This window comes from Colletotrichum higginsianum (genome assembly GCF_001672515.1).
Source record: "Colletotrichum higginsianum IMI 349063 chromosome 7 map unlocalized unitig_7, whole genome shotgun sequence".
Lineage (NCBI taxonomy): Eukaryota > Fungi > Ascomycota > Sordariomycetes > Glomerellales > Glomerellaceae > Colletotrichum > Colletotrichum higginsianum.
In genome coordinates this window covers 1,287,876-1,303,990 of record NW_017263917.1, presented here as the reverse complement: position 1 = coordinate 1,303,990, position 16,115 = coordinate 1,287,876, and the positions used below count along the sequence as shown (strand labels likewise).

The 16,115-nt window shown below is 54.4% G+C and overlaps 6 protein-coding genes across 6 annotated transcripts; 2 read left to right on the top strand and 4 right to left on the bottom strand.

Moving 5' to 3' along the window:
• Nucleotides 1-452: 452 nt before the first annotated feature.
• On the bottom strand, nt 453-2,306 carry CH63R_10073 (Sphingosine-1-phosphate lyase; the record flags this gene model as incomplete). The annotated part of the gene is made up of 3 exons (XM_018305047.1): nt 453-1,446; nt 1,508-2,113; nt 2,206-2,306. 3 exons carry the CDS (start codon nt 2,304-2,306, stop codon nt 453-455), a joined length of 1,701 nt encoding a protein of 566 aa, XP_018154471.1.
• Nucleotides 2,307-4,302: 1,996 nt separating this feature from the next.
• CH63R_10072 (Galactosyl transferase GMA12/MNN10 family protein) lies at nt 4,303-5,360 on the bottom strand (the record flags this gene model as incomplete). The annotated part of the gene is made up of 3 exons (XM_018305046.1): nt 4,303-4,521; nt 4,576-5,003; nt 5,066-5,360. 3 exons carry the CDS (start codon nt 5,358-5,360, stop codon nt 4,303-4,305), a joined length of 942 nt encoding a protein of 313 aa, XP_018154470.1.
• A 1,155-nt stretch (nt 5,361-6,515) lies between these two features.
• CH63R_10071 (Ring finger domain protein) lies at nt 6,516-7,508 on the bottom strand (the record flags this gene model as incomplete). Its single annotated transcript, XM_018305045.1, has 1 exon — nt 6,516-7,508. One exon carries the CDS (start codon nt 7,506-7,508, stop codon nt 6,516-6,518), a length of 993 nt encoding a protein of 330 aa, XP_018154469.1.
• Nucleotides 7,509-8,145: 637 nt separating this feature from the next.
• Nucleotides 8,146-9,230, top strand: CH63R_10070 (Proteasome subunit alpha type-2; the record flags this gene model as incomplete). The annotated part of the gene is made up of 4 exons (XM_018305044.1): nt 8,146-8,189; nt 8,246-8,352; nt 8,458-9,054; nt 9,112-9,230. 4 exons carry the CDS (start codon nt 8,146-8,148, stop codon nt 9,228-9,230), a joined length of 867 nt encoding a protein of 288 aa, XP_018154468.1.
• A 926-nt stretch (nt 9,231-10,156) lies between these two features.
• Nucleotides 10,157-10,437, bottom strand: CH63R_10069 (uncharacterized protein; the record flags this gene model as incomplete). Its single annotated transcript, XM_018305043.1, has 2 exons — nt 10,157-10,333; nt 10,387-10,437. The coding sequence occupies 2 exons, from the start codon at nt 10,435-10,437 to the stop codon at nt 10,157-10,159; spliced, it is 228 nt and encodes a 75-aa protein (XP_018154467.1).
• A 1,008-nt stretch (nt 10,438-11,445) lies between these two features.
• CH63R_10068 (RNase3 domain-containing protein) lies at nt 11,446-16,071 on the top strand (the record flags this gene model as incomplete). Its single annotated transcript, XM_018305042.1, has 6 exons — nt 11,446-11,700; nt 11,769-11,797; nt 11,855-11,903; nt 11,954-12,206; nt 12,260-14,710; nt 14,765-16,071. The coding sequence occupies 6 exons, from the start codon at nt 11,446-11,448 to the stop codon at nt 16,069-16,071; spliced, it is 4,344 nt and encodes a 1,447-aa protein (XP_018154466.1).
• Nucleotides 16,072-16,115: the final 44 nt, after the last annotated feature.

Below are 16,115 nucleotides of genomic sequence, written 5' to 3'. Positions count from 1 at the left end.
GCGGAACTTCCCACACTACCTTAGTACGGATATCCAGGTCGGTATTCGCGCCTAAACCAGCAAACGATGGTCGGAGTGGCAAGTGGTGAGACAACCCTCCCACGTGTTTAATAAACGCCCCGACGGATTGAGACAACCGGACCCGTGAAGTCAGTTTCCGTAACGAGCGCTTGTCTTTGACTGGTGGGGGACCCCGTCGCGCCATCCCGGCCGATCTATAGGGACACGGGAGCAGGCAACGGCGAACCCGGGGCCCCAGCGACTCGGTAAGCTTTATCTGGGCAGCAGTGCAGAGTGGGAGTGACATCGGTGTGGTTAAAAAACGCTGAAAATATAAATTTGCTACACTCCTTATGACGTCTTTGGACCCTGTCCACCCCGGATCGAGATCAGATGCCCGCCAGCTCATGCACTTACCAAATTGCCCAACAGATAGTTTTCTTACATGTTTATCATGCCTTGTACAACAGATCCAAGAAGCCGTTGGCCAAGTCGACAACAACACTCTTGTTCGGCAACGATCCAGCAACACCGTACAAGGCAGCCGAGTCACCAATAGCCTTGCCCTTAGCTCCCTTGCCCTCGACGACACGGACCCTCTCCTTCTCCTTTTCGGCCTCGACAACTGCCTCCAGATCCGTCAACAACTTCTCGTAAACCTTGGTGATCGGGAGAGTGACAGCGACGTGGATGGCGGGAGGGTTTTGGAGAGCGTTCAGATGCCAACCCTTCTCTGACATGCCGTCGGCAATGTCGTAAACGTTGAGGTTCTTGGCCGTGAAAGCAACAACAGAGACGAGAGGCTTGCCCAAGATCTCCAATTCATTGTCCAGAGCGGGTGTCTCACGAATCTTCTCAATAATCTTTTTCGTGGTGCCGACGATCTTGACGCAAGCGTCAATGTAGCCCGACTCACCAACCTTCATCAAGCTGGCCCAGCAGCCGGCAATCAAAGCACCCGGACGCGAACCAGCCATGCCGGGCGAACCGTACACGCCGCCAGACCAATCTGGCGACACGTAGTACTGATACTTGCGAAGTTCCGCGGATCTGTACAAAACAGTGGAGTTTCCCTTGGGTGCGAACCCGTACTTGTGGGTGTCGCAGCTGATGCTCGTGACGCCCTTCAGGCGGAAATCGAACAATTCCGTCTCAAAGCCAGCCTTGTCCAAGAAAGGAACCATGAAGGAACCGAGACAGCAGTCCACATGGAGGCACAGCTTCTTCTTGAGCGCCAGCTTGGACAGCGCGCTGATGTCATCGATGATACCATGGGGGAAGTTTGGGGCGGAGCCAACCAACAGAACGGTGTTGCTGTTAATCAGGCGGGACACGGCGCGCACGTCAACCTGGTAGTTGGGTGCAGGGCATGCGACGTAGTGGATCTTGATCTTGAAGTATTCACCGGCCTTGCGGAATGCAGTGTGGGCGGTTTCGGGCAGAATCCTGATGCGTGTCAGTACGACGGTCACTCACGGTGACGATATCGGAGAGAGAGAAAACGTACATTTCAGGCTCAGTGATACCCTTCTCGAAGTATCCCCTCTGGCGCGCGCCGAGGCAGGCCATCAGGATACTGTCTGTCCCACCACTGGTGGTGGCACCGGCAGCACCGGGAGGGGCGTTGAACATGGCGAGCACCATGGAGACAATCTCGGCCTCCATCTTCCTCACGCCAGGGAAGACATCGGGGTGGATGGGGTTGGCGACGGTGAACTTGCCGAAGGCCTCCGTCTGGAGCTTCATCAGCTCTTCTTCTCCATGGTATACAGCGCCCGAGACAAAACCGTCCTCCCATCTCGTGTGGTCCATGTTCGCCAGGGTATCAAGCTCCTTCCGGACGTCGTCTTCGGACATACCCTCCTTCGGGAGTGTAAGGTATCGGGTAAGGTTCGCAGGAATCATCTTGGCCTGAAGCTTCGTCATGCTCTCGTTGATCTGCTTCTGGACCTGGCCGCGCACGCCGGGAGCGCGCAGGAAGTAGCCGTACAGAACCCTGCGAATATCGATGTAGAGCTCGACGATGCTGCCGATCAGGCCGCGGCCCTTGAGCTTGAGGAAGGCCTTACGCGTCCATCGCCAGACGAAGAGGAAGAAGATGATGTTACGCAACCTAGAGACGACGAGATCGTGTGGTTAGCCGGGGAAGCCGAGGTACGTCGGGAACCAGGTCGGAGGGACCAGCCGAAGGAATTGGCGACTTACAGGTCAAGGTTCAGCACCAGAAGTGGAGTGGCTTGACGACTGCGCTTGACTTGATTCAAGCCCTCGCGCAAGCTGGCGGGGATACGGGAGCTGCCGGGCATCTTGTCTGCCGTGATCTGAAGCTCGGCGCGAGCGGTGGGGGTGATACGTTTCGCGACAGCAGCAATGGAGAAGAGTCAAGCGGGAGGAAAGGCCAATGACGGTGGATTCGATCCCAATATATAAACGTGGAGAAGAGAAGGGGGCGAACGGGGGGCACGGAGTTGAAGAAGAAAAAAGAATTGGAGACCGGGACGTGGGTTAAAGCTTGGGAGTTGAGACGTATCTCAGTGGAGGTTCCGACGTTAACAAGACCAGCAAGCGCATCACCGGCCCGGGCCCAAGCAGTTGGAGGCGAGCTAGAAGTTAGACCAGCTGTTCTGTGGCGACCAGTGCCAAACGGAAGGAATCCCAGACGCGCAAAATCGTGGGGCATGGCGCCTTCTTGATTATTTCTTAGCGCCGTTTACCCCTGTCGTTGCAGCCAAGGTAGTGGAGTACCTTCTGTAGCGTCTTCTCGCCTGGGGAGGCCATCCGGGCTGTCACATGCGCCACGACGCGAAAGAGGGCAGTCTCGTACCCTTCAGTCGCAGGGGTGGCGGACCAATATACCTTCCTGCACTTGATCATTGATCGCAAAGAAGCCGCATCACCACCGGATAACGCCATTGCAAGAAGGTGACAGTGTCCCAGATGCGGAACGTCCATGGTGAACACCATCTCCTCCTACCAAGAAGGGCATTTCACGCCGCGCCCGACCCAACTGTCGTCTTATCGCGACAGCCAATACGTCACAACCTCCCCCCCTCTCCGGTAAGCGAACTGAGGACCCTCGAACTCGGCCGATTGGATGGTCTGTCCGATGTGTGCATGACTTCTTGTCAGGATCGCTTGCATTCGTGGTTGCAACCCTGTTTGTCCTCTCTTGACGGCTGTACAACTTGAATCTTGAATCGAAATGCCTGCTATCTCTCCAACATAGCATGAACCCTATGCACAGTGCTTTTATCTGTCGATATGAGTCGGCTGAGCCACCCGTCTGTCCGCGGACCACGGAGCAGAGCCGACCCCACCGAAGCAGCGGGGCACCGGGGCCGCGGACTGCCGTCGGTCATTTGGTCCCGAACCCACCGCCATTGAGCATCAATCCTTTGCCCGTCCAGGAATTGCGGCAGCACCTGACCACGAGAAAGTGGCATTACAACCAAAGCTTGATCACGAGCTCGCTGAAATGCTGTTCGCTGCCAACGGTAACTCCAAAATTTCCATCGACAAAGTCCCGAGTTCCCGAGTCAAAACCAGGTTGCGCTTTGCCATGACCACGTCATATCGGCCGCGTCGACGTCCGAGAGATCCAAGCGGACCCAGGCGCCGTCCGGGACTAGTGGGCCTTTGTCGTAGCGGATGACAACCTTGCAGCTGCGTCTCAGCCGAGCACCAACAAACCTCAACTCTTGCTTCACCTCTTCCCTATTGGTGGGCACCTTGGCCTTACTGGACAAACTCGTCTCGCCACGACAATCAAGAGTCTTGATGGGCACATGGATTAGGGCAGACGGTTGTGGGGTCGACCATGTCGATCATCAGATACCCCAACATCAACCTCCCGCTCCTCAGGGACGGGAAACCACACTTGCAAATCTAGTCCATATTAGCGTCTGCGGCCTGGCAGAGGGGCCAACGGCCATCGTCATAATGTACAATAAACACAAGAAGACTCGAGTCTTCCGTCATCAGCGAATCGTCGTCTCGAAGAGCGCAAGGGAGAAATAACACAACATCCCACATGAGCGCCGTACGCATGGCTCGTGCAGCCAAGTGGCATCCAAGCCCCCCCACCCCAACATCTCTCAATGACCCTGTATAAAAAGCTTCGTCAAAGGTCTCTCCGAAAATGAAAATAAAAGAGGACACCACAAATAAACGCCCTCGTTCAGCTCTTGCACACTTGGAATGCCGAGTTCATGTTGCCCCTGTAATAGAACGCCTGGAGTACACCCACTCCTAGATCCCGTCTTGGAACCGACCCTTGTCGCTTCTCTTTTTTCTCTCGTTGATCTACTGCGCCTTGAATGCCGCCTGCCACTTCGTATTGTAGCTGCGCAGCTCCTCCTCGCAAGCTCGCTCTCCAGACATTGTGCAGCCGGCAGCACGGACGACGAAGTCGCCGTCCTTGAACATCTCACCCTTGTCGTATCTGTTATAGGAGTTGAAAGTCTTCTGCGGCACGATGGCGAGCTTGGAGAGAATCGTCGGGTGCCATTGGACAACATGTTCCTGATAGGGTGATCAGTGATTGGCATGACTTCGAGGCGCAAAAACTCAACTCACCAACGCATGACCTTCGGCTTTTTGAAAGTTGTAGCTTCGGTACAACGGATCAAACCATGTGTCAATGAAGAATTTTGCCCACTCGCCGTTCCGGACGAAGAAGATGCCCGCCGACAATCCTTCCCTGTCTTGCGTAAGAACAAAATCGATGTCTCTGCCCTTCAGATGAGGAAACGTCTTGATGATGCTGTCTGGAGGAACGACCGGATGATCCCTCATCATCAAACTATCAAGTTTGTCCGACTTCAACACCAGGCTGTCCACAGATATTGACGGGTCCATGATGTAAGCGTCTTGGTCAATGTACCAAAACCACCCAGCTTCAGGGTATTTCGTCATTGCGTGCCTCAGCGACACTACTTTGTTCCATGACGCCGGAGAGCCGCTAAGATCGTAGTCACCTGCATTCGCAAACATCACCTCATAACCTGGACAAAGATCATCAGTATCCTCCACAACACCAGCGCTAGGCCAGGTAGTCTCTACATACCGTGAAGCTGCGCGTACTGATTTCTGTTGTCGCGAATGCTTGCCAGGTAATTGTCGCTGTAGTTCTCCTCATCCAGCACCGTCACTATCACCACAGGCGGCTCGCCCAAGGGTGCTCGAGGCCCGCTTGGTGACTTGAAGGCTCCTGAGAGGAGGTATAGGAAGCCCAAGAATGCAAGAGCGCCCGCCGCGATAATCTTGAGTCTACTGCGACGAAGCAACGGTGGTATCCTCGAGGTCTTCGCTCGGAAGGGAGGCGGGTTCGAGCTCTTTCGTGGAGGGTAGGCGAAATGCATTGTATCGAGCGAAGGGAGTGGTTCAAAGATATGAACCCGTTGGTTCGCAATCGGTTGAGTTGTTGTGGATAGACCAGCGTTGAAATCCGACGTCTCGATGTCCTGAAAGACGAAAGGGCCACCGTCGTTTGAGACAATTTTCGTTGATTGCCGAACACGAGAAGGGACGCTGACTGTGGCCGTTGCGACAAAAGGCTTGGCACCGAAAAGAGGGAGGAGAGTATCGGCGAGTCTCGAGGATCGAAAAGATTCGTAAGAAGTTCGCGCAGGATCATCAAAAGAGGCGCATTACGCTGTGTCTTTGGGAAGCGCGGGCGACACCTTCGTAGGAACAGTTGTTGAAAAAAGAAAGCTGTCGTGCGAGGGCGAAGGCTGCCGACCAGAACAGACTGCTTGAACACGAGCTCGAAGGCATGGTCTTCGTCTAATTCTAGTTCCACCCTCGATCTGGACCGTGCCATGACATGACCCATAGCCCTTCACCCATCATTCATTGGCCCGGGCGGTGATATTATTGTCCGGCTGGGAGGGTGGACCTTCACTGACCTAGTCCCCTGAGCCCCGGCTGCATTGTGCCCCACGGCCAGGGGGGGGGAGATCAAGTTGCGGGGTGTCATGACGCTGGGCATTTGTATTTCCAGTGACTGGTTGATGCCTGCGTCTCCGGAGATAGCAGACCTGGACAGATATCCTCACTCGCATGAGGCAAACATTGTAAACAATTGATTGAATGAAATTGGGCGCGTTCATTACTACTATGTGTCTTGGTGTTGACGTGAATTTGGTGCATACCGCCGCATTCAGTTGCCTCTCATATTTTTGTATCAGTCTGTGCGTGTGCCATCTCGAAAGTAACAGAGAGTTGGCGTCAGCTTTGGTCGAGTCGACAGAATGCCAACCGATTAAAAACAGCCTGATGTCGTCCGTCTGCCCATAATGAACCCGACCAAAACGGAGAGGTTCAAGGGCAGAACGGGGACTTGATCTCCGCACACAGACTAGTTGACACGATATGGAAGAGAATCTTCGAGGCAACTTAAGAGTGTGCGGGATAAGCATCATCAGCATGAGACGCATTGTACATCAAGCGGTGTCTGTTCCTGTCCATAAGAAAGATAACAGCCGTTCGCATTGTTTTCAGTGCCCGCCCCTACGTTAGTCTTCCTTGATATCTTCATCTTCATCGCCATCGCCACCCACGTCAAATACTCTGTCGCTCGCGCGTTGCAGCGCAGAGGCACTGAATTTTCTCACGCCCTTCCAGACACTCCACATGAAGGTCGCTGCACCCACCATGACAAAAGCCATTGTCATATCGTCAGCACGCGCGCGTCCTGTCCCGCCGCGACGGCCAGTCGTACCGAGAACACCGCCCGACCGAAGGTGCCACCACCGCCATGGTGACATGAACAAGAGGGTCTTTAGGAATCCTATCAGGCCGAGGGAAAAGAAACCTTTGAAGAAATGTTCCGGCCATGTCCCAGGCTCCTCAAGTATCTCCGGTACGGGTTCGTGGATCGCGTCGATGTCATCGAGCACATTTGCAGCCATGTCGGCAATTGCTCCCACAGGATCAGCCCAGATGTTCATAATCGGGTCAGCCACGAAGCCGAGAATGAACACCGAAAGAAAGAAGATGAGTATGGTCAGTAAGACTTGTGCAAAAGTGCCTTGCAGACGGTTCGCCCACGACAGCCGCTCAAGTTTGTACTGGTAACCGCACGTGGGGCATGCGAAAAAGTTCCGTGTGGCCGTCGAATCGGCATATCTCCAGGCTTGCAGACAACCCTCGTGGACGTAGCGTTGAGACCCCTTGCACTTGCACGGCGAGATGAGGCGCCCGGACTCGGGATCGTCGGATTTGTAAGTGGGTCGCTGGCGCGGATTCATAAACCCGCTCATGGCCGATGGCTCTTCGAAGGTGGGATATACCACATCGAAGCAGATGCGGCATGTTCGCGGGCCGTAGTATCTTTGCTGTGGAGGAGCCTTGGGTTGTGATTGCTCTTGATGGGGATTCTGCTTCTCGTCCTGGTTATGGGTGTCATGCTGATCGGACCGTTGTGATCCGGCTGTATCGGCTTGGGAGTGGTCTGAGCCGTTGGGAAGGTCAGATGGCCAACTCCACTGGGGTTTCGCGTGCTCCATGATGGAAAAAGGGAGAACGATATGGTGAGAGGGAAAGAGTGTTGTTTGCGGCCCTATGCCAGCATTAAGCTGTCTGGGTTGGCCAGTTTGACAGTACTCTCCTTCGGGCTGCAAGGTGATAAAAGCAAAGAAGATATTCGGCTGGAAGGTAGTTGATTCGGAATGGGGATCTTGGCCCAGCTTGACCAGATGCGGCAGCACCTACATGGCAAGAATCAGTGTGGGCGATATGAATACCTGACCATCTGTCCTCTTGAAGATGGTGCCAAGCAAGTGAGATCTTGGATGAAGGTCATGCGTCTGGCAAGAAGTGAAAAAGAATATTCCAGCACCACTTTATCCAGAGCTGGTGACGGGTGGTCATAGCTTCTTGACTTGTGGAGTTACATAAGCGAGGCACCCCCGGATCATTAGAGCAGCCGATGAAGTCACGTGTGACACCTTTCCCAGCCGGTTTCCACTGCCTAGACGGCTGGCAGCTTGACGCGGCGCGAGTTGCCTAGGAGGGAGAGCTTCGTAGCTCCGACAGCCTCACACCTCGCCTCGTTTGACTACAGAACCCACCCTTCATCCTCTCTGTCACCTTCACCTTGATCCCCGACATCAAACGTCAAACGCACAATTCAATAGTCAAGCAATGGCCGACCGTTACTCTTTCTCGCTGACGACGTTCTCGCCCAGGTATGTTGTTGGGACCAATTTGTATGACGTTTATGTGCTGACTTGGTTTGGTATAGCGGCAAGCTGGTTCAGATCGGTACGCTTCCACACAGGCCCCCACCATTGCTGATTTGCTACGACGATGAAGCTGGAGGGTCGACATACAAACTGACAATCTCGCAGAGTATGCTCTGAACGCCGTCAACCAGGGTGTCACCGCCCTCGGCATCAAAGGCGAGCCCGCTTGCCCCTCATTCCGCAGCCCCATCTCATGCTAACTCCTCGAAAGCCACCAACGGCATCGTCCTCGCGACCGAGAAGAAGTCATCATCGCCACTTGCCGACCCTAGCTCGCTGTCCAAGATCAGCCTCGTCACTCCCAACATCGGAATGGTGTACTCAGGCATGGGTCCCGACTACAGAATATTGGTGGACAAGGCTCGCAAAGTGTCCCACACTGGCTACAAGCGCATCTACAACGAGTACCCGCCCACGCGGATATTGGTGCAGGATGTCGCTCGTGTGATGCAGGAGGCGACCCAGTCTGGTGGTGTCAGACCCTACGGTGTCAGTCTGCTCATCGCTGGCTGGGACGAGGGTATCTTGCCCGAGGACGAGGCCGAGACCAAGGAAGGAGAGGAGAAAAAGCCTACTGGCAAGACGGGCGGTACTCTGAAGGGTGGACCGATGCTGTACCAAGTCGACCCCTCCGGAAGTTACTTCCCCTGGAAGGCGACGGCCATTGGCAAGAGTGCCACGTCGGCCAAGACATTCCTGGAGAAGAGATACACCGAGGGCTTGGAGCTTGAGGATGCTGTGCACATTGCGTTGCTCACGCTCAAGGAGACCATCGAGGGTGAAATGAACGGCGAGACCATCGAGATTGGTAAGTACCCGAACACCCCCAATATGACAAAAAACAGGTGGCTAAACGGACGTGCAGGTATTGTCGGACCCCCAGCGGACCACTTGCTCGGCATCGAGGGCGTCGAGGGCGCCACGGGCCCTCGCTTCAGGAAGCTCAGTCCCCAGGAAATTGAGGACTATCTTACGAACTTGTAATTCCCGCGACGACTGGAACGGTCTAACCTTGTATCATAGAACAGCATAGAGACATGGGGGCGAAGGAGCTCCAAGCTCTAGAATCAATGGATGACCTGCAATGACAAGTTTCACCAAATATGCTGACCTGTGAATATCCTTGTCCGCATTAGCTTGGACTACGCGACTGCAAGCTCCTTGCGTGCTACGATTGGGCTACCCGCCCCTGTAAGGCAAAAGGACGTTCTGGGCCGAGGGAGATTAATCCCTTCTGCGGTGGTTGTCGAGGCCTTGGCTTGGTAGACAGCGAAGTGTCTGCGGCAATCGAGATGGCCGGACTATGTATCAGGCAACAGCTGCAGGCCGTAGCCCCTCACAGAAGGATGAGAGCTGTCGGCCGCCTCTCCACAATTATCTATCAGGTTTCCCATAGCCGAAACGCCCGTGGAATAACTGTGCTGCAAGGACACAGAACTGGCGCTCACCTGATGACTCCGCCTGACGGCATCTTGAGACTGATTATCCTTGTTGTCCTCGAGCGGCATAGCGGCTAGCAAACGACGCTCTTCTGTGATAGTCAGTCTTCAGCCGTCTGGACCCACCAGAGCTCAATGAGCCGCCCTTCGGTGCGTGTATGGGACGACCGAATTGCATCAGCACCATACCACACCGTCAACATCTACTTCACCTACTCCTCATACGCAATTCGGGGGTCCTCACTGCGCCACGCTTGGTCCGAATATCAGGTGAATTGTTGTTTGCGGAGGCCGATAAATTTTCTTGGCGCAGGTCCCGATGAAAGCAAGTCAACAAGGCACAATCATCGATGCACTTTGCCATAGTTCATTTCATGTTCGAAAAGGGGAGTGGGGGGGATAAGCCTCCGACTATTCCCATCTCGCTTGTATCGGCACCGGGAACATGTCTATGTATGCCGACCTGGGAGGTCAAGTGGTTGAAACCGAATGCCTATTGGGGAAGCCGAAGCCGAGCCTGACATGACAGGACTGGTGGTCGAAGTCGTGTCGGGGTTCCGGATCCCGATGGGGTCGGCATCGGCCCCGGTTGGACCAGGGGTATCCCCCCAGCTCGGTGTGGTGTGGGTGCGGGTGATTGTGGGCACGCTTGGAAGTGTCAGCAAGTTGAAAGGGCAATGGCAGTCGCCCAGGGCTCCCACACCTTTCCCCCAAAACCTTGCAAGTTCACGATGCGATTCGCTAGGGTTCATGTCAGACTCGATCGTTCTTTCCTCCGAGCCGGATCGTCCACCCCCTCATAATATGGGCTCTTGCAAGATGAAGGCTGTAGACAACCCAGATCTCGTCCTCTTATGGGTAGATATCCCTCTGATTATTCATTCGTCGTCGTCGTCGTCCATACCGACGACGCATCACACGCCATAGAGTCCAGAGCAGTCGGCATGTCAAGCATCATCGTCATTTAGTAGACCTCACCTGTCACCTTCTGGACACTTCTCAAAAGTTCCTGCTTCGAGAGCCAAGATGACTCTTTTACTTGATGTGCGTAATCTGTTGCGAGGTTGCATACGCATCAGAGGTGGGCCGGCCTCCTGCAGAGTCTTTGGGCCTATTAAGATTTCCTAGAGTATTCGTACATTCATTGTTGTTCCTCGCACATGGGGGCCTTTGGAAGTCAAGACTTGCTCCTTCCTCGACACATTCCTTGCAAACAAGAACCTGCACACGCACACACATGCGCATACGAAGAAACCTACAAACCATCACCACCCAGGCACCCATCGGCACGTCGAATCCCTCAAAAGTTCCTTATTGTCTCCTATCTTTTCTTTGCTGCGTACGCAAGCGCTGTCAATCAGACTCGTGGCACCATCCACAATTTTTGCGATTAAGTCAGCATTCGTCGTCAGGCAGTCGTCGCCCCCCTGTGACAGTCCTGCATTGCACCCCTCGCACTGCAACGGTACCCGAGGGACTGCGTCGAGCGCCCCATTCAGGACCACTGCGCATCGCCTAACACCTGGATTCATGGCTAAATTCCCTTTTTGAGCCGCGTCATTGAACCTCACACCTGGCTTTGTCACTTTGACTCACACCGGCTACACCGCTGCCAGGGGTAGCCTTGCTTTGCTACAAGGTACTCCAACAGTGTCCCAATTGCTTGGTTCTGCTTGGCTCTTCCAGGGAGTCCTTCACTTACCAGGACTGTGGTGAGGGTTCGGACTGGGTCTCCACGTTCACGCTAGCATCCTTCGACAATGGCGACTGGGTTTTCCCAATCACCCTCGGTCGAAGGCTTCGACCCGTCAGAAGATGAGATGCCTGCTGGTGTGCTGGCCCCCGGGCCTCAAAACCAGGAAGCCTTCTCTGCTGCTGCCGAGGAAGTGCTCCTGGGCAGTGAGGCTTCATCGCCGTCAGATGAGTCCGCTGCAGGCACACCCGTCATAATGAATTCGAGAGCGTACCAAACCGAGATGTTCGCCGAAAGCATGAGGCAAAACATTATTGTGGCTGTAAGTGACAGCCGAAGAACCAACGCAATGTGCCGTGCACGAACAACAGCTTAACTAATCCTCGGCAGATGGACACCGGGAGTGGAAAAACACAAGTGTAAGTCGGCCTATGCAGAAGCGGTTGGCTGCACGATGCTTACGCGAACTTCAACAGTGCTGTCTTGCGAATCAGGGCAGAAGTAGAGAGAACCTCGTCAAAGCATGTTGGTCTGACCTTACCCCGTGTTATTAGAACTCAAGCTCATCAAGGTAGATCGTCTGGTTCCTGGCTCCCACAGTATCACTCTGTGCCCAGCAGTTTGCCGTGCTTCAGTCTCAAATACCAGAGGTCCAGATCAAGTTTCTCAGTGGCGAGGACAATGTGGACGCCTGGTCCGACCAGGGAACGTGGGACGAGGTACTCCATAATGTTCGGATAGTTGTGTCGACATACCAGATCTTGCTGGACGCCTTGTCGCACGCCTTCGTGCGTATGGAGAGGCTCTCTCTGGTCGTTTTCGACGAAGGTATGTCGCCAAGGACCCTCCCGACGCTGCACGGGTTAACAGATCCCTAATAGCTCACAACTGCATCGGCAAGTCTCCTGGAAGCAAGATCATGACGGTCTTCTATCACGAAGAAAAGCGCAGAGGTCATCACATTCCCCACATATTGGGCTTGACAGCAAGTCCGACATTTGGTTCCAAGGCCGAGGGCATCGTCACTCTCGAGGCAACACTGGATGCCGTTTGCAAGAGCCCCACGATGCACCGCAGCGATCTTCTTGTCTGTGTCAGGAAACCAACAATGGCCTTCGTCTCCTACCAACCTCAGGAATGTCCCGAACTTCCGGGTAGCCTGCGAAGTCTGAGAAAGGTCATTCAAAGTCTCGATATCTTGGATGACCCTTACGTTCTGCATCTTCAATCCGAAGGAACCGACCGCAGTCGACGGGAGCTGATGGCAGTTCTGGAGAGCCACGACACCTACATCCAAAATCAAATGACGTCGTTTGGTCGCCAGGCGAATTTGATCTTCCGCGACATCGGTATTTGGGCAACAGAGTACTACATCTGGGTAGTAATTTCACGCTTCACGGCTGCGCTCCAGTCACAGAGCACCTGGCTGGATACATGGAAGAAGGAGGAGAAAGAGTATCTCGCCATGGTACTCAGTCAGGTTGAGTGTCATTGCCCGTCCGAGCATTCTATCAACCGTGAAGTTCTCTCAGAGAAGGTCTACACTCTTATCGAACAACTTTCCCAAGACAAGACCGATGTCATCGGTATTGTATTCGCCAGGGAGAGGGCAACGGTCTCGGTGTTGTGCCACTTGCTCGCATCGCACAAGCTGCTCCGAGAGCGCTATCGAATAGGGGCGATGGTGGGCACTTCCCAATTCCAAGCCAGAAAGAGAGACGTCTGGGATCTCTCTCGGGTTGAAGACTTACAATCGCTGCACCAGTTCCGAACTGGGAAAACCAACTTGCTCATCGCCACCAGCGTCCTCGAGGAAGGCATCGATGTGCCAGCTTGCAATCTGGTCTTCTGCTTTGATAACCCGCCGAACCTGAAGTCTTTTATCCAACGACGTGGACGAGCCCGGATGAGGGAATCCAAACTCCTGATGTTGCACAGCTCAGAGTCCATCCCGAAGGAATGGGAGGCCATGGAAGCGGAGATGAAGAGTCAGTACGAAGAACAAGAGCGAGAGCTTGAACGCCTCCAAGACATGGAAGACACTGAGGAGTCGAAAGATATGATGTTCGTGATTGACCGGACTGGGGCAGTCTTGGATCTTGACAACGCAAAGCAACATCTCGACCACCTCTGCCGAATCCTATCTCCGGGAGAATTCATCGACTGGAGACCCGATTACATTATCCAAAAGCAAGACACATCCGAAGCACCATACCTGAGGGTAACTGTGGTGTTACCCAGCTATCTCCCATCCCACGTCCGTAAGGCCGACAGCCAAAAGGCGTGGAAGTCGGAAAGAAATGCCACCAAAGACGCTGCGTTCCAGGCTTATGTTGATCTTTACAAGGCAGGGCTCGTCAATGATAATTTGTTGCCATTCAGACCAGAGGATTTCGTCGCCGGGGTTGACAAAGTACCTGCCATTCTCCAGGTCAACGGTCTGCTCAATGCCTGGATCAACGTCGCCAAAGGGTGGAAGCTCGGAGATAGTTTGAGGTCGACCCGCATTCTACTCAAGGATTCGGCTGGAGCTATTCAGGGAGAGTATGAGATGACTCTTCCCGTTTGGGTCCCAGGGCTGCAGACGATTCGCATTCATCTGGACTACAACACCTCCTGGTCCGTCGAGTTCGGGGAACAGCTTCCTGTTGACGATCTTACGGGCAACGATGACACGGCTGTGCTGCTCGCTCTACCGTACGGCCACCGCTGGATGTCGGCGGACACTCAGCAGGTCGTGAGATTCAGCGCAGTTGGCAACGCCAATCTGTCCGTGAGCCAGATTGGGGTCAACCAGTTCGTTGAAGAGCTCATGTCGGCGCAAGACCTGACTTGCTTCATTCGCGACCAGACCGGCTGCCCATACACATACGAGGGCATCATTCCAAGAAAACCGGCAGCTCAGTCTGTGCAGAAGGTTTTCTACGAATTCGAGGATGCCCCCGAAGATGTACCATACCTGGCACTGAGGAAGTGGTCTCATCGGTCAGACTTTCTCCATCGGCCGCAAAGCGATCCTGACCAAAGCCCGAGCAGCGGCAAGCCATACAACAGAGTCTACCCGATGCCATGGGCGAAAGTAGACACTGTATCAACCGACTATGCTCGGTTCGGAGTGCTAATCCCATCCATTTTGCATCGTATCGAAACCCACCTTGTCGCGCGGGAGCTCTCTGCGGGTCTCTTGCGGCCGCTGGCAATATCAGACCCAGCTCTCGTGCTCACAGCCATCAGCACGGGCAGCGCTGCCGAGCCCACCAACTATGAAAGAATAGAGTTTCTTGGGGACTCCATCCTTAAGTTTTCCACTACAATTAACGTAGCTGCACTGAGTAAGTGAACCTCCATTGCGCGTGTAGCACGACATACAAGCTAACACCTCACAGACCCAGACTGGCCAGAACGGCTTCTCTCTTTCAAGAAGGACGGCATCGTGGCGAACTCGACACTCTGCAAAGCCGCCATTAAGCATGGCCTTGACAGATTCATTCTCACCAAGCCGTTCACGGGGCAGAAATGGCGCCCAATCTACGTGGACGACGTTCTCCACCGCGGTGACGAGAAGTCCACGAGAAGAATCTCGACGAAGACCCTCGCTGATATTGTCGAGGCACTTATTGGGGCCTCGATGATCGACGGCGGTCTGGAGAAGGCGTTGAAGTGCATGTCTATCTTCCTCCAGCAGATCAAGTGGAGAACCCTGGACGATTGCCGCCAGGCCTTGTACGACGCCGCTCCTCCTGACGTAGAGCTTCCGTCAACCCTCGAACCTCTAGAACAGCTGGTCGGTCATGAGTTCAAAAAGAAAGCTCTCCTGGTTCAGTCCATGACGCACGCCTCGTTCACTTTGGGTAACACCCTTGGATGCTTGGAGCGTCTTGAGTTCATCGGTGACTCGGTTCTCGACTATGTCATTGTCAGCCGCCTCTTCGCCGTCACCCCTCCGCTCTCGCACCAAACCATGCATCTCCTCAAGACAGCTATGGTCAACGGCGACTTTCTCGGCTTCCTTTCCCTGGAGCAGTCCGTCAGCCAGGACGAGGTTGTCATTGGCGGCGACCCTACGGGCAAAGAACCCATCTTGCGGCACTCCCGCTTCTCTTTGCCCTTATGGAAATTTATGCGTCACCAGTCTCCCGCGATCGGTCTCGAGGAGGTCAAAGTGTCCAAACGGTACGCCGGCCTCAGGGACCAGATCATCGACTCGATGGAGAGGGGCCAGACGTACCCCTGGGCGCTCCTCGCGCGCATGCAGCTTCGCAAGTTCTACTCGGACATCTTTGAGTCTCTCCTAGGCGCTGTTTATGTCGACTCCGGCGATCTCGAAGTCTGCGCCCGGGTCGTCGAGCGCTTCGGTATTCTGGGATACCTGGACCGCATCCTTCGGGACAACGTGCACGCGCTGCATCCCAAGGAGGAGCTGGGCCATCTCGCCGATAAGGAAAGCGTGACGTATGTTCTGGATGTGCGGCAGACGGACGAGGGAGAAAAGGAATACCTGTGCAAGGTCTTGGTCGGCACTCGGTGCGTCGTGGAAGTTGACGGGGGCGTTACCCGGGATGAAGTCAAGGTCAAGGCCGCGGAGGCGGCGGTAAGCAAACTCAAGGCAGAAAAGCTGGCTGCGAAGACGGAAGGCATGGTCATTCGTGAGGAAGACAAGGATCTGAGCATGGAGAATACAAACGACCAATAGACAGATTACTACGATTGATGATTTTGACGAGTTTCCCAGAGTCT